This window comes from Castor canadensis, chromosome X (assembly GCF_047511655.1).
Source record: "Castor canadensis chromosome X, mCasCan1.hap1v2, whole genome shotgun sequence".
NCBI classification, from domain to species: Eukaryota; Metazoa; Chordata; class Mammalia; order Rodentia; family Castoridae; genus Castor; species Castor canadensis.
In genome coordinates this window covers 91711837-91734570 of record NC_133405.1, presented here as the reverse complement: position 1 = coordinate 91734570, position 22734 = coordinate 91711837, and the positions used below count along the sequence as shown (strand labels likewise).

Sequence of the window (22734 nt, the reverse complement as noted above, 5' to 3'; positions counted from 1 at the left end):
TGGGGGAGTGGGGCATCCTTGCCTCTTCTCCTTTGGCCCCCATTAATAGATCCACAAAACAGCACAGAGAGAGGAGAGGACCAGAAGACAGACACACGGAGTGGAGTAACAGATGAGAGTTGTCACCGAGGTGACAGAGCTTCCTCAAGGCTTGTCACTGTCCTCCACAAGTGATGCTAGGCTCCACTGACCTTTACCAACACAGACCCACTTGCTAGGGGCTGAGTCCTGGGATCTGGACTCAGAAAATTCTTCCAGAGTCAGAAAAGGACTCCTGGAGGAAACACAGAAAGTCAATATTCCCTACGAAAAGAAGTACTTTTTAAAAAACAAAACTATTATTATTTGTTTTAAAGGTAAATAACATACTATAGAAATGATCCCTGAAAGTATAGTCTTGGTGGGAATGTAGACTAGTACAACCACTCTGGAAAAAAATTTGGAGGCTACTTAAAAAGCTGGACATCGATCTACCATTTGATCCAGCAATACCACTCTTGGGGATATACCCAAAAGACTGTTACTCCAGAGGCACCTGCACATCCATGTTTATTGCGGCACTATTCACAATAGCCAAGTTATGGAAACAGCCAAGATGCCCCAGCACTGACGAATGGATTAAGAAAATGTGGTATCTATACACAATGGAATTTTATGCAGCCATGAAGAAGAACGAAATGTTATCATTCGCTGGTAAATGGATGGAATTGGAGAACATCATTCTGAGTGAGGTTAGCCTGGCTCAAAAGACCAAAAATCGTATGTTCTCCTCATATGTGGACATTAGATCAAGGGCAAACACAACAAGGGGATTGGACTATGAGCACATGATAAAAGCGAGAGCACACAAGGGAGGGGTGAGGATAGGTAAGACACCTAAAAAACTAGCTAGCATTTGTTGCCCTTAACGCAGAGAAACTAAAGCAGATACCTTAAAGCAACTGAGGCCAATAGGAAAAGGGGAACAGGTACTAGAGAAAAGGTTAGATCAAAAAGAATTAACCTAGAAGGTAACACCCACGCACAGGAAATCAATGTGAGTCAATGCCCTGTATAGCTATCCTTATCTCAACCAGCAAAACCCCTTGTTCCTTCCTATTATTGCTTATACTCTCTCTACAACAAAATTAGAGATAAGGGCAAAATAGTTTCTGCTGGGTATTGAGGGGGGGGAGCGGGAGGGGGTGGAGTGGGTGGTAAGGGAGGGGGTGGGGGCAGGGGGGAGAAATGAACCAAGCCTTGTATGCACATATGACTAATAAAAGAAAAATGAAAAAAAAAAAAAGAAACCAAGCTTGGAATTATCAAAGGCTATGGAAAAAAAAATAAATAAAGGTAAATAATATCAGTTTCCTCTCAAGGGTTGAGGGGTACCAGTGGGGCATTCAGTACTTCCAGACTGAACGAGAAATGTCTCCCAGAATCTTCTTGCCCATCATGTGGGTTTGTCAGAAAACGTTTTACTCATTTCCTCACACCTCACATGCCCAAGTGCCCGGCGCTGTCCTCTGTCCTGAGGGAGGAGCAATGAAAGTCTCCTACTCAAGGGCACATCCCAATCAGGTGTGGTAGTACACTCCCCTAATCGCAACTGCTTGGGAGGCAGAGGCAGGAGGATTGAGAGTTTGAGGCCAGTTCTGGAAAAGTGAGGGAGACCCTATGTCAAAAACAAAATTAACAGGAAAATAAAAGGGCTGGGGGTGTGGCTGAAGTGGAAGAATGCATGCAAGTGCAAGGCCCTGGGTTCAATCCCCCCTACCACAAAAGGAAAAAAGAGTTGGGGGACATCTCACCCAGACTCCAGCAAGTGTGCCATCTTCAGCCCCTTTGAGTATGTTTTGCATCTAGGAGACCTGTTTCATAACAGAAGCAACAGGAAGCAGCAGAAACGAAATCAGTAATAACACTTCTCTTGTTGTGGTCCCGTCTGGTCTCCTCCTGTCATTGGAGCTCCCTCTCAGATCTGGGACTCCACCACTCTACCTCCCCACCCCACCCCCCACCAACTAGTTTATGGAGCTTGGCAAAGGTGGGGCTCCCTTGGCAAAGACCGTTAGGTTCTGATTGGTGCCAGGTAGTGATGGCAGAAACCTCTCTCAGATTGGACCCTGCTCACTCACTGGAGAGCACAGACCTCGGTTATTTTATGATGGCCTAACACAGGTGGTCACCAGTAAGGTCTTTGAACCTCCAGATTCGGATCTCTCCCTGTACTTCCAAGGACCGCCCCCCCCACCCAGCACTAGGTCCTGCATCCCCTTCTGGTGAGCCGAGGACTCAGGCTGATACCCCAGCTCTGCAGAGATCAGGATCACAAGAGAGTTCAATTCTGTCACTATAAAGTGGTTCAGCCTTTCGTTCTTCCCCCGAAGTGTACAAAGCACAGTCTCTGTGCCGCCAGCTGTGACACATTGAGGCCAGTCTCATGGTCAGGTCTGAGTTGTACAGAGGCTTGAAATCCATCCTGGCCAGGGCCACAGACAAGGCAAACTCTCCCAGCCGCTGACGGCTCCCTGTGATGCCACCCTCCTGGACAAAGAAGCATCTTTGCCCTTCAAGCCTTTGTTCTGAATCTCCAGGCCAGGAAAGGACCCCATAAATCCAGCCCCTGCCCTCACCCCAAACCCAAGCCCTTTACCTCCGCTGCCCTCCATCACAAGACTGCTCTGTGCCCGCCCAACAGGGCTGCTCCTCCTCCTGATGCTACCACAGGGGCCAAACCTTCCCAACCCCATCTCCCTTCCCCATCTCATTTTTTTCCTGACTTAACTCAATCTTGGGACCTCCCCTGACACCACCCCTTGAGGCCTTTTCCATAGAAGACATGGTATCTCCCAGCCCACAGCACTATGCATCAGAAGCAAGAATGGTACTGGAGAGATGATGTCAGCCTTCCTGCAACCCCACCGCTGCTTTGAGACCACTGAGCCTCCATCCTCAGCTCAAGAGGAACACCCGTGAGACTCATCCCAAGTCTGTATGTCTCCATGTCTATTCACCCGTCCTCACGATGATCACAGATTGGTGGCACCTGCATCCTGTTATTTTTCTCAGGTGTCTTGGGGGAATAGAAAGTACTACACCCTGAAAAGTCCACAGCCCTTGGTTTCTAGTACCCTGTGTCTTGTTTGTTTACATGTTTTGGTGTTTTTTTGTTTTTTGGTGGTACTGGGGTTTGAACTCAGGGGCTTAAGTCTGTTAGGCAGGGGCTCTACCACTTGAGACCTGCCCCCAAGCCCTTTCTGTTTATTTTTCTAATAGGGTCAGGCGTTTTTACCTGAGCCAGCCTGGACCTTGATCCTCTTATTTATGCCTCCCGCCTAGCTGGGATGACAAGGTGCACACGCCACCATGCCCAGCTTTATTGCTTGAGATGGGGACTTGCTAACTTTTTGCCCAGGCTGGCCTCAAAACTGAGTAGTTGGGATTACAGGTGTGAGTCACTGTGCCTACCTCCATTTGCTGTTGATCACTCCATCATTCCCCTGGAGTCCTCAACAAAGGCAAACCATGGACTCTTCCCCCTCCCCCCTCCCCCAGTTTTTGGCGGTATGGGGCTTGAACTCAGGGCCTTACGCTTGCTAGGCAGGCGCCCTACCACTTGAGCCACTCCACCAGCCTCAAGGCCAACCATGAACTCCACATTGGCACAGATGCCAGGATGATCTCCTGTGAGGGCTGCTTCTTGGCAGAGTAGCTCTAAACACATGTGAGCAGAGCCTTATGCCCTGGTTTGGGTGCCCCCCCCAACCCATGAATTCCAAGCAGAAGACCTGGGACCTGTAATAATACATCTGAGTGGACAAAATTCTCAAGTGCTATAAGAACTCGACAGAGCTGGGGATATGGCTCAGTTGTAGAGCACTTGCCTAGCATACATGAGGCCTTGGGTTCAAACCCTAGCACCACAAAAACAAACCTCCACAGGTAATGTTTAACAAGGTACATCAGAACACAGCATATAAGCATATAACCAATACAGAGATCACTATCCAGAAGAAACAGCTAGGAAGAGAAAATCTGGGGAGACACATCTCCTTGGATGTGCATGAGACGAGGATGGCTGGATTTTATTTTTCATCATAGGTCTCCTGGTACTATTTGGCCTTTTAATCTAAGTGCATGTATAAATTTGGCAAAAAAAAATTGTCCCAAAGAGTCAAAAATGCAACTCAGCATGCTTACTAACTATGCCTAACAGCTGAATCATCCACAGCAACTGATACGAATCGGAGCCATCCTCCATTTTCAAAGAACTATCGTGCTGTGTTTCCTGAAGGTATCTGTGCAAGGTTTTACTCACTATGAAAACAACTCAAGCACAAGGCATCGTGCCAAGAAATTACAAGTCAGATGTTTCATTAACAAATGCGGCAACGTCACATCAAAATTGCGACTGCAGGAACATAGAGGATATCAAGGATGGTGTAAATTTGAAAACATGCATTTACTTTGAGGCATCTTTCCATTCCTTGTCCTAAGAAATCCATCCAGCACAGCAGTGAATCATTAAAAAGCTTGCTTTCCTTTTAATAGAGGGGCCTCAAATGTCTGATTTGGGGTTTCCTCCTATCAAGACAGATCCATTTCTAGAGCTGTAGCCTAGGCTTTCCTAAGTGGAGTGTAAAGTAAGGTTCGTGCTGGGGCCCCATTCCAGGCTGTCTAAATCAGGATGTCTGGGGATGCAGCCCTTGCCACCTGTTCCTTAAAAATGGTCCCGAGGAGAGCTGAATCACAGACGAGGTTGAGAACCATAAGCACATGCTCCACTTCACCTGTCTTGTTTTCAAATATAATCTTGGACTTTGTAGCCTTGTTTGTTGTTACTGGGTTTTTAAAACTTCTTTTTCAAGAGCTATGTTTGAGGTACTTATTTTACGGCCATGTAGAGAACAATCTCTAGGACTCGGCGTGTTTATTCCACAACGTCCCCTTTCCTACTTGCTAGCCAGGCAGGCAGAGGGGAGGAGAAGAGCCTCACAGGTGGGAAGGCATCTGAATGCTGTTGTCTTGGAAACTGCTGATGCTCATCCCCACGGGGTCCCTGGCTCAGGCAGAGGGCCCTGGGGTGAGACAACAGCCCTCCCCACTCCAATGTCTTCCTTAGAACAGAGGTTGATGCTGAGAGCTGAGGTTGCTTAACTATGGACACCAAAGCCAGGTCCTTGAGATTTGCAAATAGAAAAGGAGTACATGGAATTTAGTATGCGGGATGAATTATGGAAACCTGCCCAGAGAGATGGAGTTTCGAGCCAATAACTATGATCACCCCAAGGGTGCCTGCTTCTGATTGTGCGCACAGACATGCATGCGCACAGACATGCATGCGCACATAATGTGCACACTCACCAGCACGCTTTCTGCCCAGATGTGCACAATGACTCCGTCTGGCTGGAACGTCAAGTATACACAGAGGAGGACGGCAATGAGGTAGCAGACGTAGGCAGGACCCAAAACACGGGAAGAAAGGGCAGAGAATTCCTCACTATTATTAAAAAAGGAAAAAAAAAGATTGCATGCCTTTTCATCCATGACTAACTTTCACATGTGCATAACATTTTTAAAACAGCTTTATTGAGGCATGATTGTCATGCCATAAAATTCATCTAACTAAAGGTAGGTGCAATAGGTGACTTTTAGTAAATTTATACAGCTGCTGTGCAAACCACAATCCTGTTTCAGAATACTTCTATCTCTCCTCCCCAAAGAAAAGATTCTTGCTACCCATATAAGCAGCCAACCTCTATGACTTCCTCCAGGCCCAGGAAACCCCGAATCTATGTCCTGTCTCTGTGGAATTTCCCTTCCTGGGCGTTTGTTGTCAACAGACTCCCATAATAAATGGTCCTGTGTGCCTGGATTTGCCACTTAGCAAAATGGTTTTGAGGTTCAAACATGTAGCACATGGTGTAGCACATACCAGTAGTTTCTCCGTGTACATTGTTCAGTAATATTCAGCCTTTCCTTCATCCCTTCACCAACTGATAGCTATTTAATTGCTTTCACTTTGGGGCCATCATGAATGATGCCGCTATGAACGTCAGAATACACGTTGTCATAGTCTATTTGGGGTTGCTAGTAACACAGCATCACAGACTGGAAAGGTATAAAGAAAAACGGTTTATTTGGGCTTACAGTCCTGGTCCAAGGTTAGGGAGCCGCATCTAGTGATGGCTTTCTTGCTGGCACAGTCCTCAGGAGGATGACATTATGTGGCAAGGAGTCATGGAGCACGAGAGTCCTGGCCAAACTGACTTTCTAAGACCCATGCTCCAGATAACGCTTTAACACATTCATCCTTCTTTCTTCTTTCTTTCTTTTCCACACTAGAGGCACAGCGGATCAAACCCAGGGCCTTGGACATGCTAAGTAAATGCTCTACCACTGAGTCACATCCCCAGTCCCACTCCCCTATTAGTTACACGAATGTACCAATTCATTCATGAGAGCAGAGCACTATCTCCTCTTAAAGGTCCCTCCTAGTCCCATCTCAATCTCTGACGAGGGATCAAATTTCAACATGAATTTGTAGTGGACAAACCCTAGCACATCTCTGTGTGGACATATATCTTCCTTTCTAATTTTTCCATGTTTCCTTTTTTCTTGTTTTTCTTTCTTTCATTTTTTTTTTCTTGCACGACTGCACTAGATAGGAACCACAGCATAACAGTGGACAACAGTGGTGCCAAGAGACATCCTTGCCTTGTCCTCAGTCTTACAGGGAAAGCTTTCCTTCTTTCTCCACAATATATAATGTCACCTGTAGGCTTACAGTAGATGCCCTTTGTAAGTTGAAGACCCATTTTTAATCACAAATGGGTCTTTTGTGAGATGCCTCCCAAACCCCTTATCAAGATGATCATATGGATTCTGTCCTTTAATATACACCTTAATTGAAATTTGAATGTTAGCCAATTGCAGATTCCTAGGAGAAATCCTACTTAGAAATGTTGTGTCATCTTTTGTATATGTTCTTGAATTTGGTTTGCCAATATTTTCTTGAGGATTTCTGCATTGACATTCGTGATGGATATTGGCTTTAGTAGTAGAACAATACTATTCTTGTAGAATGTATTGGGAAATGTCCCCTCCCCCACCACCCCTTCCATATTCTGGAAGAGTTTGTGAAGGTCTGGTATTATTTCTTCTTTGAAATGTTGGATAAAATTCACCCCTCAAGCCAGCTGCACCTGGCTGCTTCAATTGTGGGAAGATTTTTCATTTCCTCTTTCCATTTCTTTACCTGTTCTAAGTCTATACAGATTTTCTACTGGTGCATTCCATCTTAACCCTACTCTGCCCCCATACTTTCTTATCTGCTGGCGCTTTTAATTGAATATCTGGTCTAGATTTTGACATGTTGGAGATCTGTGTGGCAGCACAGGATTCCAGCTCCTAGTCTGTAACTTGGGATAGTACCATGTCTCGGACACCATCCTCTATCCACTCCTACACCCCATACCTGGGTATGGAGGCAAATACTTGCAGGTGGGTACAGGGAGGGGGGGCCTGACTCCCTGAAGTACACCCACATAGCCATTCTCCACGCATCTTCCTGCACACTGTGGTTCTGCAGCAACGGAACTCCTCAGCAAGCCCTCCATGTCTACTTCATTCAACTGGGATCCTTCTCACTCATCTCATCTCCTGGCAACCTGTGTCAGAGAGGGGATCAACTATTCACTTTCTAACCTATCCATGGTCCCTGCTGTTGTTTGACCACTTTGGTCACCTCTAAAACTCACATTGAAACTTAACCCCCAATGTAGCAGTGCTGGGGGGCAGGGCTTAATGGGAGCTGTCATGAGGGTTCTATCCTGGTGAATAAACAGGGCTATAAAAGAGGTCTGTGGGAGTGTGTGTGGCTCTGCACCCATGTGAGGATGCAACGTTCATCTGTGCTTGCCCTTCCATGTTGTGCCATGTGAGAACACAGCGATAAGGCACTCACCAGACACCAGATGTCAGCACCTTGATCTTGTACTTCCCAGGCTCCAGAACTGTGAGAAATAATCTTCTGAGCTCTACTAACTGCACAGTCTGTGGTATTCTGTCATAGCAGCACAAAAAAATGGACTATGTCCGATCTTTCTCCCTGATTAATTGCTCAACAACTGAGGGCAAGGACTACCTCCACAATTACTCATTCCCCCACCATGGCAGTCAGCGCAGCATAGAATATGGAGAGGTAAAGTGAGACAATTAAAACGTTGGTTCAAGCCTGTAATCCTAGACCCTCAGGAGGCGGAGACTGGGAGGATCACAGTTTGAGGGAGGATCACAGTTTGAGGACGGCCCTGGAGAAAAGTCTGTGAGACCCCCATCTCAACCAATGGCTAGGCATGGTGGCGTGTGCCTGTCATCCCAGCTACTTGAGGAAGCACACACAGGAAGATCACGGTCCAGGCCAGCCCAGGCATAAAGCTAGACCCTATCTCAAAAATAAGCCACGCGGGGGAAACAAAAAAAAAAGACTGGTGGAGTGGCTCAAGTGGTAGAGCACCTGCCTAGCAAACAGCCTGAGTTCAAACCCCAGTACTACAAAAACAAAACAAAAAGTTGGTGATTGGTTCAACGATTGATTGTTGGTGGCAAAATGTACCTAGTGTGCCATATGGACTGATTTAGAAAGTCTGCAGAGTACGGGTTGGTATGTGGGGAGTCAGACAGAGGGCTGTGTCTACGGCCACCACTTTACAACCTCCTTGAACTCTCTGCAACATGGGAATAATTATGCCTGCCCCAATGCCTTGTGGTGAGGATTCAACAACGCATCTTACCAAGAGTTGGCCCTTTAAGGTATGTAATGTCCACTGAGGTCACTGGGTCTTGCACTTAACCCTGGCCATGACAGAGGGGGAACTGGTGGAGGGTGCCAGCTAGAATGCAGCTTGCCTAGGCTTGTCCTCCAGTTCTGCTGTACGTGTGACCTTGGCAAGCTCCCTAACATGGAACTGACACTGTTGCTAAAACGATGGGCCCATGGGAGAGGGGAAATGAGCTAATGTATGGAAATACATAGAATGATGTCTGACAACTGGTAAATAATCAGCCAAATTGCAATGTCACGTTATCTCTTCTAAACACAGCCTGAATCACCAGTTAAATTTAGGCCTTTGAGTTTCAAGAAAGTATAGCCTTCATATATACATATATATATGTATTCTTTTCCCCAGAAGTTGGGAGAGAATCCTGATAGGGGAAATTTAATTCTTGATCTCTGATGAGATCCCAAGTCCAGAATTTAAGAAACTCACCTGTTCCCAAGGCACTTCTGTTGCCAGGAGACACATAGAATTTTGCAGCAATGCAGCTCCGAGGCTTCCCTAAAAGCACAGACTGACACAAAGCAGAATTTGTTTTCAGCTCAGAGGAACAGCACGATCCCTGGCTGGGTACACATCATGGCATTCTGTAGGGGAGAAAAGGTAGATTTAATCATTCAGGTCTCCTGAAATTAAAAGACACATATCTAAATTCCAAGGTGACTTTGAAACAACTCAATGATGCTCTGGTTCTCAGAAAGTGAGCATAAAACTGCTGTTCACCAAACTGGTGCATCAGGCTACAAGGAACAGTCCCTGGATCCCTCAGCCAGGGCACTATGCCAACCCACAGGGCTCCTACTGGGGCCAGCAGACTCTGCTTCTAGCTCTCCTGTGGGGCAAAAGGATACTCTCCCAACCTTTCTACCTGACTGTTCTGAAGGCTGATCCCATGGCGGCACCTCCAATGGCAACTGGACTATATTCTCATTGCCCCCCATCCCCACTGCAGACCACCCTCATTCTGAGTCTCTACTGTGCCGAGCTCCTCTTTGTGCCCTCTGCTCTACTGGTCAAGGGTTTGAAGGCGGTGATCTCAGATCACACAAGAAAGAAACCAGTATTGATAAACAAGTCTGAATTCTAAAGTTACTTTCCTTTTCATATATATGTTTATTCGGCATTGATGATGAGGTACCCCATCAGAAAGTCCTGAGTGGGAGAATACTACTCAATTGTTAAGGAGCAAGGAAACATGGAGACATTTACTTACAGTTAGCTTATCATAGTCATACAATACAATGATCTAATTCCACATCCCTTTTCCCACACTTTGTTTAGCTGCAGATTCTTGAGCCTGGATCTCAGTGTCACATACCTCCATTTCAAACAGACATGGCACTCACCTGGGAGGCAGTCAATAAAATGGCACAAAAGCACAGGGACATCAACAAGGCGTTCACACTACACAGACATCTTACATCTTACTGACAACAAGGTAGGTAGGGAGCAGAGATGGAGATCCAGGAAGGGGAAAAGACAACATGCATCACGGGGGCCACATGAGATGAGGTGAGGACCACTGGTGCGCAGACTCCCTCGCCCCAGAGTGCCTCTCAGCACTCCACAGACAACAGGCAGGAAAGACAGGGGCCTTCCTGGGAGTGATCAAATCTCATGCTGGGAGGATTCCAATCATAATGCAGATTTTGGGAATCCTGCGAGGACAGCTCACTGTTTGGTTCCCCAGAGGAGCCCACACCTAGGAGCTGGCAACACAGCACTGTCTGTTTATGTTGGGTCTCAGTTTTCTTCCAACCACTGCTTGAGCAGCCTCTGGAACATCCTCTTGCTCTCCTCCTGCCCCTCCAGTTGGCACTTCTCCTCAGGCTCCTGCTGCTGCTGCTGCTGTGCCCCCTCAGGCAGAAGGCCTGGCCGGTTGGCGCCCAGGCTGAGGGTCAAGCCACTGAGGCCCTGCACTAGCATTTCCCAGAAAGAAGGATTGGGGGCCCCATTTCTCTCCCCAGTGATCTCAGCAATAGTAGACCCGTGGCCCTGGCAGTATCGACATTCACATCGGAACAGATTCTGAGCTCTGTCACCGGAGGGAGAGACTCTGGTGTCCCTTTCGACTGGGTAAGGTGCCATGTGATCATGGTGCCTGCGTCTCAGGTGGCCCAGGAATGCCTTCTTCCTCTGAGAGAATCCCAGCCTTTCCCAGCGCTGCTCCTGCAGGCTCTTCTCCTTCCTGTATTCCTGCTGGAGGGGCCCTTCTGGCAGAGGAGCATGGGCGATAGAGTCAGCCCTGGCACTCAGCTCACTGAAGAGCTGTTCTGAGGAGAAAGGCTGAGAGGCCCCCGTGCCCTTCTGGGAGGCGGCTGCAGAGGTTGTCTGGGCAGACCTGGAAATCAATGCTGGTTCCCATTTCTGGAGTGGATCCATGGGAGTGTAGTATGAGCTGGAAGCTCCACTGGGCCTCTGGGGTTTAGACCATAAGATGAAGCTGGAGGTTTTGGAATAACTAGAAGATAGCGAGGACCGTGTGTGGCCAGGAGAAGCGAGACTGTGACAAAAGGGGACAAGAGAAGAAAGAATGCCTGTGATTACTCATCTTACTTAACCTTCCTGTTCTGCCTCTTCTAGCTATGAAATGGAGCTGAGAATAAGACCCATCTCCTGGGCTCCTTCTGAGGATTCCATGAGATAATACAAGTCCAGAGCTTAGAATGTTGATGGCATACCACAAAGGTTTCAGAAGTGACACCAATGATTCCATCTAAGAGGCATGTAACGTAAAATGATGAAATGTAATGTACGGTGTCAGTTCCCTGCTGACTCTTTGTAATCCTTCTCAACAATAATTATAAGAACAAGCAATGCCTGACTAGCATGTGCTCTTCTCATAAGCATTCATATATTTCCATACAGTAGACATTATGAAATTGTAAGTATTTGTTCCATGGTGACACAGTCTTTGGAATTTTTACCTTCACAATCACTGGTTTTATATCTGGTTACAAAGGGTGCTCCTGCCTATGGAAATCATCTCACAATTAGCACTCTGTGTAAATAAGAATTCCTTTTACTAAAAAATAGGGAGAGAGAGAGAGAGAGAGAGAGAGAGAGAGAGGTGGAATTCAATTAAATCAAACACTGGTTCTTTGAAATAATTAATGCAATTGATAAACCTGCAGCAGGACTGTCCGGGGGTGGGGGGAGAAAGAAAGAAAATAAGTTATCAATAGCAGGAAGGAAAAGAAAAGACTTCACTACAGACCCAGAAAACAGAAAAGGGGCAAATGGTCATCTACAATCATCTACACAAATAAATTCCAAATCTTAGAAATGGACCAATTACTGGAAAATCATAAGCAAGCTACCAGAATTCACCCGAGATGACATAGTATGCATGGTCCTATATTGTTTACAACATTGAATTAGTAGTTAGAAACATTTGCAAAAAGATCTCCAGGTCCAGAGAGTTTTACTGGCAAATTCTACCAGCCCCACTACTGACGAATGGAATAAGAAAAGATGGTATTTATACACAATGGAATTTTATGCAGCCATGAAGAAGAATGAAATGCTATCATTCGCAAGTAAATGGATGGAACTGGAGAACATCATTCTGAGTGAGGTTAGCCTGGCCCAAAAGACCAAAAATCGTATGTTCTCCCTCATATGCGGACATTAGATCAAGGGCAAACACAACAAGGGGATTGGACTTCGATCACATGATAAAGCAAGAGCACACTTGGGAGGTATGAGGATAGGTAAGACACCCAAAAACTAGATAGCATTTGTTGCCCTCAATGCAGAGAAACTAATGCAGATACTTTAAATGACGCTTTAGAGGCCAATAGGAGAAGGGAACCAGGAACTAGAGAAAAGGTTATTTTGAGAAGAATTAATTTAGAAGGTAACACACATGCACAGGAAAGCAATGCAAGTCAACTCCCTGTATAGCTATCCTTATCTCAACTAGCAAAAACCCTTGGTCCTTCCTATTATTGCTTATACTCTCTCTTCAACAAAATTAGAGATAAGGGCAAAATAGTTTCTGTCTGGTAGCAAGGGGTGGGGGGGGAGAGAGAGGAGGTGGAGGGGTAAGGGAGGGAGCAGGGGGAAGAGGGGAGAAATGACCCAAACATTGTATGCACATATGAATAAAAGAAAAAGAAAAGAAAGGTGCAAAATAGCTCAAAGGCAAAAAAAAAAAAAAGAAATTATACCAATTCTATATAATTCCTTGCAGAAAACAAAGTAGAGGGAGCATTTCCAAATGACTTTATTACACTGATACCAGGAACACCACACACCGATATTTTTTCTTAGCATTAGCACAAAATTCTTCAACAAAAAATAACAACAGTTCCAGTCCAGCCATATATGAAAAGAACCAAAAACCACGATGAAGAGGGTTTTATGCCAAGAAGGCCAACGTTATTCTTTCACCAAGTGGAAAACAGTCAATGTAATCCATGGATTGTGAGGTTAGGTGAAGAGGCAAAATGACAGCATCATATCAAGATATGCAAAAAAAAAGTCTTAACAGGATAAGATGCAAAATCCACTGATGCTATGAAAAAGCCTGCCACACTAGGAATAGAGGACCATTTCCTGGACCTGTTAAAGGGCATACACAAAACAACCTACAACCGATACCCTACTTAATGGTCAAGAATTGAATGCTTTCTCCATAAGGTTGAGAACAAGGCAAGGACAGCCACTCTTACCATGGCTATTTGACTCCATGCTGGAAGTCCAAGTCAGTGAGGCAATACCAGGGAAGTAAGAGTGTGCAAACGGGAAAGGAGGCAATAAAACTGCCCTTTCTTATAGATTCCATGACTATCCACGTGGAACACCCAATATACCTCCATGCAAATTCCTAGAACTAATAAGTGAGTTTAGGAATGTTACAAGAGACGAGATCAAGCCAGGCATGGTGGCACACGCTTGTAACCCCAGCACTCAGGAGGATGAGGCAGGAGGATTGAGTTCTAGGCCAGCCTGTGCTACACAGCGCGTTCCATACCAGCTTGGACTATACAGTGAGACCCTGTCTCAAAACCCAAGAAAACAAACAAACAAACAAAGGTCAACACACAGAAAACAACTGTATGAATACTACAAAACTAAACTTAAAAGCAATGCTATTTACGATAGTTACAAACACCATGAAATAGGCACATAGAAAACTAACAAAATATACACAGATCTGTACGCAGAACACCATAAAATGCTAATGAAAGAAATCAAAGAAGACCTAATTAAAACCAATGTGTTCACGGATTAGAAGATTCACTATGGGGAAAAAAAGTTAATTACCCCAAGTTCAATTAGTCCGATGCCCATCAAAATCCTGTACATATAAACAAGCTGATTCTACAATTCATGTGGAACTTACAAACTTTCAAAAACAAGAATGAATTTGGAGAAATCATACCATTCGCTTTTAAGACTTGCTATCGGGTTGCAGTAATGAAGACTGCTGTCTTGGAAAGGAATAGACACTTAGGTCCATACAAATATGGACAAATGAGCTTTGGCAGGGATACAAGAGAAAGGAGAATCTTTCCAACAAATGGTCTTGTATATCCATATGCAAAAATGTGAACCTCCACCTCATAGTTTGTATATACAATCACTAAAATTGGTTCAGAGGTAACTGTCAAAGGTACAATAAAAAGACGTTCGGAAAACAGTAAGCAAGGACATCTTCAGGGCCAGAGAATAGGCAAGAGCAAGTCTTGAACCAAAAGCACAATCCATGAAAGGAAGAAAATTGACAAGCTGGACATCATCAAAATTTAAAACTTTGACTCAGGAAAAGGCAGTAAGTTCAGACAATGAAAAGCAAAGCTATGCACTAAGAGAAAATGCTTGCGAATCACAGAGCCAGAATATAGACAGTATTTGCAAAGTTAATAGAAAGAGAAACAAGCCAAATTAGAAAATGGGGGAAAGAATGCGAGCACATGCAACAGTCTTCAACATCACGAACCATTTATACAAGCAAATTAAAGGTGTGGTGATGTACGCCTCTCACCTGTTAGAATGAGTAAATTCTGTTAGAATGAGAAAAGTACTGGCAACACCAAGGGCTGGAAAACATGCCAAGCAATTGGAACTCTCATACTTTGCTGATGAGAAAGCAAAATACTGCAGTCTTTCTCGTATGTTAATTGAAAAAAGACCCAAGTGGTCCATGCTGCAGTAAGAGCACCTCTCCATATTCTTTCAATAAACATGCCTTGGATGAAAGAAAAAGAAAAAAACACATTGAACTGAAACTTTTGAGCAGCCGTCCAACCTCTGTCTTTTCAGCAGAGTTGGAAACCAAGAATTTCCTAGTTTCTTCAGAGCACACTAGGTGCTTAGAAATGTTTAGTAATTAAATATCGGGGCAGGAAACACAAAACAGTTTAAAACATTTCAAATCATATGACCTGGCTGTGCACACATACAAACACAAACAAACATCCCAGAAAGGGAGTCTCATAATAGTTACCGAAAGCTATATCTCCAACAAGTTTGTCAATGACATCTTGTGGGCCATCGCCATTCCACACAAACACGTATGTGTAAGTGTTTATCTGGAATGGGATCTTAAGCCAATTACCTCCCAAACAATTTTCACACGTCACAGGGACTCTCTTGGGATCATATTTCTTCATTTAGAAAGCCAGTTCTCACAGAAATAAAGTAATTCTCACAATTCTCTTTTTATGAAGAAATACTGAGACTTTAGAAACATCAGCTCACAAATGACCCAGATTTTACCACTCTTTGCTCTCCCTTTCTCCGCCCAACCCTCCCCCCCATCCTGTTCCCATCATGTCTGTGAAATATTTTACTATCTTATCTCTGGGTGCACCCCAAGATTCTCAAACCACACACATGAAGTTACTCATGATCCTCTCCAGAGGCAGAGAGAAGTCCCCTCTTTGGGGGGAAGGCAACAGCCGGAGCAATAAATGTGACTTTCCTTCCTTCCTTCAGCATCTTACTCCATTTCATTCCTTCAACAGTCTCTTGACCCAGCGGGATAAAGACCCGGTGTCAAATTTCTGCTTCAAACACTTTGGCCTCGAGTTTCCTTCATTTTCATCTCATGCAGCTTCCAAAGAGAGGGAAAAAGACCATTGGACATGAATGAACCCAGGACGTTTATTGGTCAGAGCTTCAGTTTGAGAGGCGCTGTCCCTCAGTGTACTGTTTCCCCACCATGATGGTCAATTTTACAGTCACTAGAATTTATAGTAAAGCATATTACCCTCCTGATGTGAGTGGGCTTCATCGAATCAGCTTAAGGCCTCAAGAGCAAAGACTGAAGCTTCCCAGGGTAGAAGCAGTTCAGCCTGAAGACTGTAACACAGCAACTCTGCCTGTGGATTTCACACTCAAGACTGTCAATCAACTCTTAATGCGAATATACAGCTATGCTACCTGCCTTCTGGATTTTGGATTTCCCAGCACTCCCAATCCCATGGAGCCAGGTCCTTGAAATAAATAAATCTATTCATACATAGACATGGATATGCACAGATCCATAGATGTATGCATATCCTACTGGTTTGGTTTCTCTGGAAAGCCTCGACTAACACATTCACAATATACCATATCTTCGTGCAGTCCAATCCAAAAATATTTACTGGGCTAGCTTACTATCAAATGCCAGGTGATGTGGATTACAAGAAATGTGACGGAAATCAGCTTCCACTTATTTAGTGCCTTCCACGTGCCAGGAAATGTGAACTAGGTGTTTTACATCCATCCCATTATCGCACTTGGGCTGATAGAGTGGTTCAAGGGGTAAGAAAGCCTGCCTAGCAAGCACGAGCCCCTGAGTTCAAACCCCAGTGTGCACCGCCCCCCCCAAAAAAGAATTAATTATCTCACTTGGATCTGCCAACAAACCTCAAGACCAGCAGAGTGACTGTCATTTCACAAATGGGGAGTCTGAATGGCGGGAGAGACAGACTTCAGTGGCAGGGTCCCACGCTGGAATCTGGTGTGAGCAGAGGAAGATGAGCTTGGAGAGAGAAAGAGGGACCAGGTCTCGGAAAGCTTCCGATGCTATGAAGGAGCAACACAAAGTCACACCCTCTGTGACCTGTCCTGGGGCATCCTGCAAACTAAGAAGCAGCCTCAACTGACCTGAGGACAGAGCTGGAGCTGAACTGGGAAGATGTGGTCCCTCGACAGGGGCCCACATTGGCCCAGCCAGCATTCTGGGGAAGGGTCATCCACCTGAGGCTGAGAAGAGGGGCAGGGAAAGAAAGGCTCTCGGGCTGCCAGAGAAGTCTAATGGGACTTTTATGTTCTTTGCTCTACAGTACGAGTGTAGTGTAAAGCCCTCCCTCCAAAGTATCCCACGGCAGCATCAGTAGATGTAATAATAAGAAAAGTGCCAGGCTCCTTTCTACGTATTTTCCCTGCACTACCTCATTACATATTCACAAATACAACCCTCTGAGTTAGGTATTGTGATTATTAATAACAAAGTCATTTCACAGATGAGGACAATTACTTCCTCAGAATGACAGGAACACACATGGCAGAAGTGAACTGCAAGGAAGTCTGTCTGGAAGCAGAGCTGGTATCCTTAACCCACCACACTATAATGCTCTCTCAAAAACATCCACAACATAGGGAAGTCTGCTTTTGGCAATAAGTAAAGAGAAAACCCCCTCAATCAAGTCTAACCAGAGAGGCAATTCACTATCTCACAAAACAGTCAGGAGAAGGGTGGGCCCCAGCCAGACATCATCTGTGACCCACTGATGCCATCAAGGACCACGGGTCCTCTTCTGTTACATTCGGTCCAGGACTGACATCCACATGTGGCAATATCCAAGTGCAAGATGGCACTTTCTATTAGTGTATCTTTCCTGTGAACAAGTATCCCAGAAGCTCCGCCCCGCCCCCAGCAGACATTTTCATCCTTTCATGTTGGCCAGTGCTGGGTCACTTCCCCATTCCTCATTTATTTGGGAGCCAGTGGAATGGATGGTCATAGTGGTCTTAGAGTAAAGGTTTAGGAATAGGATGGTTCCTTGCCAGACTTTCACCTCCCATTCACTCTTCAGGACTCAGCTGATACAGCACTTCTTCCACAAGGCCTTCCCTGAGCTTTCTCCTACTACTTCTGGACAGGAGGCCTTCCTCAGAGCTCCTGAAACACCCTGTATTTCCCCTCACCCAGCCCCAACCCCACTCAGCTGGCAATAGATGGTTACCTGTCTTTGTTACCCACTGGCCTGGGAGCCAACAGAGGCCAGTGAGTTTCTCTGGTTCACCCATCACAGAGGCTCAACCCCAGTGGACATTCACAGATATCTATCCAATGAAGTAAGGAGAATCTGGGGCCCGTTATAAACATCTCAGTATGTCGACCCTGTAGGATCCGTATTGTCCCGTTGCAAAGAAGGAAATTCCTGCATTGAGAGATTGGGTACTGTCCTTAAGATAACAAGAGCAGGAAGGGTCAGCATTCTGGCCCAGGACTGCCTGACTCCAGATGCACGTGCCCTTGGTGGCAGGGCACTGCCTCTCTGCACTCTCCGGCCTCCTTGGAAGCCTGAGCTAGAAAGTAATCCAGAGGCGGAGAGTTTGGACAGGAAAGTCCTGGAGGCTGGACCCATGCATCCCAAGCTGGCCCACGGATCAGATAACCGATGCAGCAAATATTTACCATTCCTTACTCATGCCAGTCTGTGTTCTCAGTGCCTGGAATGCCACCCAAACAAACCTCGAGAAGCGCCTGCTCCCATTAGCTTGCGTTCTGGTGTGGGCGAGGAGATAGCAAGCAGCTAAATGAGAAAATGCATGCTGTGTCCTGGTGCTGAGCACGATGAAGACAGTTGTACTGGTTTTGAAAATTAAAGCCATGACACAGGATACTTTCTCCACCTTTCCCCAGTGATATGAACTATGCTTACAAAAAGAATTTATTTCCATTCAAAGGAACCTAATTCATTTAATATTATCAGTCAAATAATACAATGATGTTTTCCCAGAAAGGACTGACATCTCTGCATGGTGATGGGTGTGGAAGCAGTTGTGTGCCTACCTTGTGCAATGTCAGGGAAAAGGGAGTCAGAGTTCCAGCCATGCACCACCCCGCAGGTGACTAAGCGTGTCCGGCCCCTGGCACGCAGATGCTCTGTATTTTTGGTACCCACACAGACAGCCTCTATCTCACTGGATCTAGAATGGAAAGGATACTCTTCTTAACAGCATCACTACAAAAGAACACTGAAGTCAGTAAACGTCCAGTGATGCCCACTTTCGAGTATGAAGGAAGAAAACAAAGAGGCCAGTGAAACACAGTCCTCAAGTTAGGGATCTCCTGCTAGGTGGGCCGTAAAGACATAGACACAGAACAGCAGTGGGAGTGCAAAGGAAGGGCCCAGGGAAGGGTGAAGAGGAGGAGGGACCAAAGCAGCATGAGGAAGACAAAGAGAGAGTCTACTCTCACCAGTGAAGTGCCCACCTAGTCACCAAGGCCACCGGTCTCGGGGTTTACATCGCAGATCCTGATGGTGGCAGCCTCAGAGACATTTACACGTTCTCACCTACAAAACAACATACCCTGACTGGCCAGAGTGTATTCATCCAACATGTCTGTACTGAGGGCACACTCTGTTCAGCATTCCTGTCACTGAGGTAGCCAACAGCCCCATCGTAAGGACAGAGCTCAGTCTGAGGAAGCAAAATTCTCTCCAAGATCTACAATAAAGGGGGAACAGTTGGGGACTATGCTGATATTAAGACATTTTGGAACACAGTGGGGACAGAAGACACAATCCTTCTTACTCCACTGAATGAGCAGGTATTCCACCAGAGGATCCACCATGCCCATGCATTCACGGTAGATTATTTCCAGCTGGGAACCAGCTGGCATAACCCACACACCATGACAGGGAACACATGGCTACTGCATTCATACCACATGGTTCTGGACTCTGGGCACTGTGGGGATAAAGGACACAGACACTCTGTGGATGAACAGAAAGTTAAGCTGAGATACTCTCTGCATCCACTCATGTGCAATATATTCTGCAGGGTAACAGTCCTCAGAAGACTCATAGTCTGTGGACAGGGAGCTGAACTGAAAATGACTACACAACAAGTGATGATATGAGCCAGGGGAGGACCGGAACACAGAGGAGGCCCCGCAGCCTGGGTGGTCAGGAACGGTGTGACACATGTTACAGGTTGAGTATCCCTTACCTGACAGACCTAGGGCCAGAAGTACTCTGAATTTCAGATTCCCCCCCCCGCCCCCACCAACCCCGCCACATTTTGGAATATTTACATAATGAAATATCCTGACATTCATTTGTGTTTCCCATACATATTTTGTACACATAGCCTAGAGGCAATTTTAACGTGCTTGCATTTATGCGTGTGCATGTCTGCTGCACTTGGGATTGAACCCAGGGTCTCAAGCATGCTAAGTCAACACTTTATCACTGAGTTACACCCCCCCAACCCCACCTGCGCTTTAACAAGCTGTCAGAGGAGGTCAGCTGTGGAATCTCCACCTGTGACATCATACTGGTGCTCAAAAAGCTTCAGGTTTTTGGAGCATTTTGGATTTTAGAGTTTCAGATTAGGGATGCTCAGCCAGTATTATTATCCCCACTTTCAGATGCGGTAACTGAGGATCAGATGGGTTTAGCACCTCACTGAAGGTCACACAGCTAGTTCTTGATGGTGACCATTTCTTACTTAGGTCTGTTAAAAAACAAAGGTCCACCTACTATTTTCATTACCTCAATCCTCTCTCTTCTCACCATTGTCACCTGTTTTAATTTGCACTCACCATCTTCTAATTACCCCTGGCTCTCCTTACCTTTAAATTCTCACCATCTCCTAAATATCATATGTAGATTCTGTTGGGAGCGCAAGACCACTGCTTTGAGAACATAAATATTCCTTGCAAGGCACGACTGGCTACCCAGCTCAAAGCCGAATATACAACCTGAGTTTATTTCCCACCCACATGTTGGTAAACAAATAGATCCCTGTGATTTAGTTTCAACCTAGCAATTTCTCACAGTCACAAGTATGATTTTCAAAGTAATCAACACCCAGCTGAACAGAGTAAAACCAAGACTTCCCTACAAAAACTGTTCACAAAATGTTTTCTTAAATGCCAACATGGCGCAGGTGAAGAGACACTGCCCCTTTGATGGGGAACTGTTGACGTTTTGCTCCTTAAAATATAGAAATCCTTCCTTTCTGGCCTTTCTCTCTACTGCTGGTACCAAGAGGTTCAGCCAAGCAAGGCCATTCATTTGTCCTTTTTGGACAAAACTAAGGAAACATCCCTGACACACACGGGTCAATGCACAAATCAATAACTCCCAATAGGGGTGCGTCAAGTATTGGAAATCCCAATGGAAATCTGTGACTAATCCTAACACCAAGTTTCTGATCCACAGAGGTCTACTGCCCAGGATGGATGCACTCCAGCAAAGAGGACAACCAGAGATGCCTTCCTCCTCTGAGCGTCATACACTGCAGCTGGCATAGTTGTCTGGGGAAAATGGTCTAAATATTTGCATGCTAATGCTGGGATCACAGAGTTTACTAAAAGCATGTCTATTCCTAAGTGACATTCTGACCCCTCTCCCTTGTCACGGATCCCAGGAAGAGTTTCTCTGACGTTTCCGTTTGGGAAACATTGCCTTCGTTGAAAACACTTCGAAGGGAGATGAGGCGGGGAGGGAGGCGATGGCCGTGAAACAGGTTATTTGTGAACCTGTTGAACACTGCTAGGAGCCCAATGACACCCCAGGTTCTTAATGATGCCCATGGGAAGTTTCGGTCCCATCTGTCCACTTAAAAAACAGCAGTCCTCAGCTAGAGAAAGAGAATTACGCCACATGCAGACTGTCCAACCGCCATTCTGACACCGAAGAGATGAGGCGTCTGAGAAAATCAACCGATCCCTCAGAAAGCGCCCTTCACGGATGGCCAAAGCAGGATTCTGGTCCCAGGATCCAAACGCACAGCTGGCCTGTTGTAGGAGATTCTCTCCGAGTCTCTCTCACCCCTTCTCCTTCTCTCACCTGGCCTGTTCTAGGGAGACTCTCTCTGACTGTGTGTGTGTGTCGCTGACTCTCTTTCTCTCTCTGTCCCTCTGCCTGTCTCCCAATCCCTCTGTAGGTCTGAGTCTCTCGCTCCTTCTGCGCGTCTCTTCCACCCCCGTCGTCTCTCGGTCTCTGTCTCTCCCTCGTCTCTCACGCTCTCTCTGTCTTTCTTTGAGGCTCTCTCCCACTCGCTTTTCTCTGTCTCAGTCTCTGTCGGACTGTCTCACGCGCGTTCTTTCTCCGGAGCAGTTCCTGCCGTCTGGTCCCCAGCGCGCCGCCTCCTTTGCTCAGCCCTGGAAACGCAGCGCGACGCTTGGAACCGAAGGGTTAAGACCACCGAGAGGAGCCGACCTCCGCAGGCTAGAGAGGCCTCATCGGGAAAGGCGGGGCCTGCGGGCGCGGCCTGCGTCACAGGGAAGGGACGCTTTAGAGAAGTTGGGCCTTGGTTCACTGCCGCCGCTGCGGTGCGAGCCGGAAGGGAGGCAGTGGCGGGTTTGTCCGCCCGAGCGGGCGGCGGAGGGCGTCTTGGCCTGCGCGGTCCAGCTCGGCTCCGCGGAGAGCCGGCGTCACGGCCGTCCTCCCAGCAGCGGACCGCGGCGGCCCGGCGCGACCTCTGCAGCGTGGGTCCGGACGCGGCGATGCACTTATTGAGGCCTTGGGAAGAGATTCCTGGCCGCGGAGGTGACGTCACGGGTGGGGCCCGTGGGAGTCCGCGAGGGGCGGTTGGTTCTGGGTTAGAGTGTGAACAGGATGACGGGTGCCTGCTCTTCTCCTTTCGTTTACTTACCCGTCGTTTTTTGCGTGGGCGGAAGAAGCCCACCGGCAAAGACAAAAGTCTTATTCCGGCGCCTCACAGGAGG

At 46.4% G+C, this 22734-nt stretch overlaps 1 protein-coding gene, 1 long non-coding RNA gene and 1 pseudogene across 3 annotated transcripts; all 3 read right to left on the bottom strand.

Moving 5' to 3' along the window:
* Positions 1 to 330: 330 nt before the first annotated feature.
* LOC141420006 (small nucleolar RNA U3) lies at positions 331 to 399 on the bottom strand (annotated as a pseudogene).
* Positions 400 to 1351: 952 nt separating this feature from the next.
* On the bottom strand, positions 1352 to 9453 carry LOC141419538 (uncharacterized). Of its 2 annotated transcripts, XR_012444188.1 has the most exons (4): positions 9258 to 9453; positions 5350 to 5485; positions 1794 to 1853; positions 1352 to 1637 (listed from the first exon to the last, which is right to left on the bottom strand). It is a non-coding gene; the product is annotated as an uncharacterized lncRNA (long non-coding RNA). The 2 variants fall into 2 exon arrangements; XR_012444187.1 differs by having other exon boundaries at positions 1352 to 1853.
* Positions 9454 to 9460: 7 nt separating this feature from the next.
* Fam156b (family with sequence similarity 156 member B) lies at positions 9461 to 22291 on the bottom strand. The gene is made up of 2 exons (XM_074062439.1): positions 21854 to 22291; positions 9461 to 11328 (listed from the first exon to the last, which is right to left on the bottom strand). Exon 2 carries the CDS (start codon positions 11205 to 11207, stop codon positions 10569 to 10571), a length of 639 nt encoding a protein of 212 aa, XP_073918540.1. The 5' UTR covers positions 11208 to 11328; positions 21854 to 22291; the 3' UTR covers positions 9461 to 10568.
* Between the last annotated feature and the right edge of the window lie 443 nt (positions 22292 to 22734).

What these genes read in the sequence shown, in the direction of transcription:
- Fam156b (XM_074062439.1), bottom strand. Translation starts at nt 11,207, where the DNA reads ATGGATCCACTCCAGAAATGGGAACCAGCATTGATTTCCAGGTCTGCC.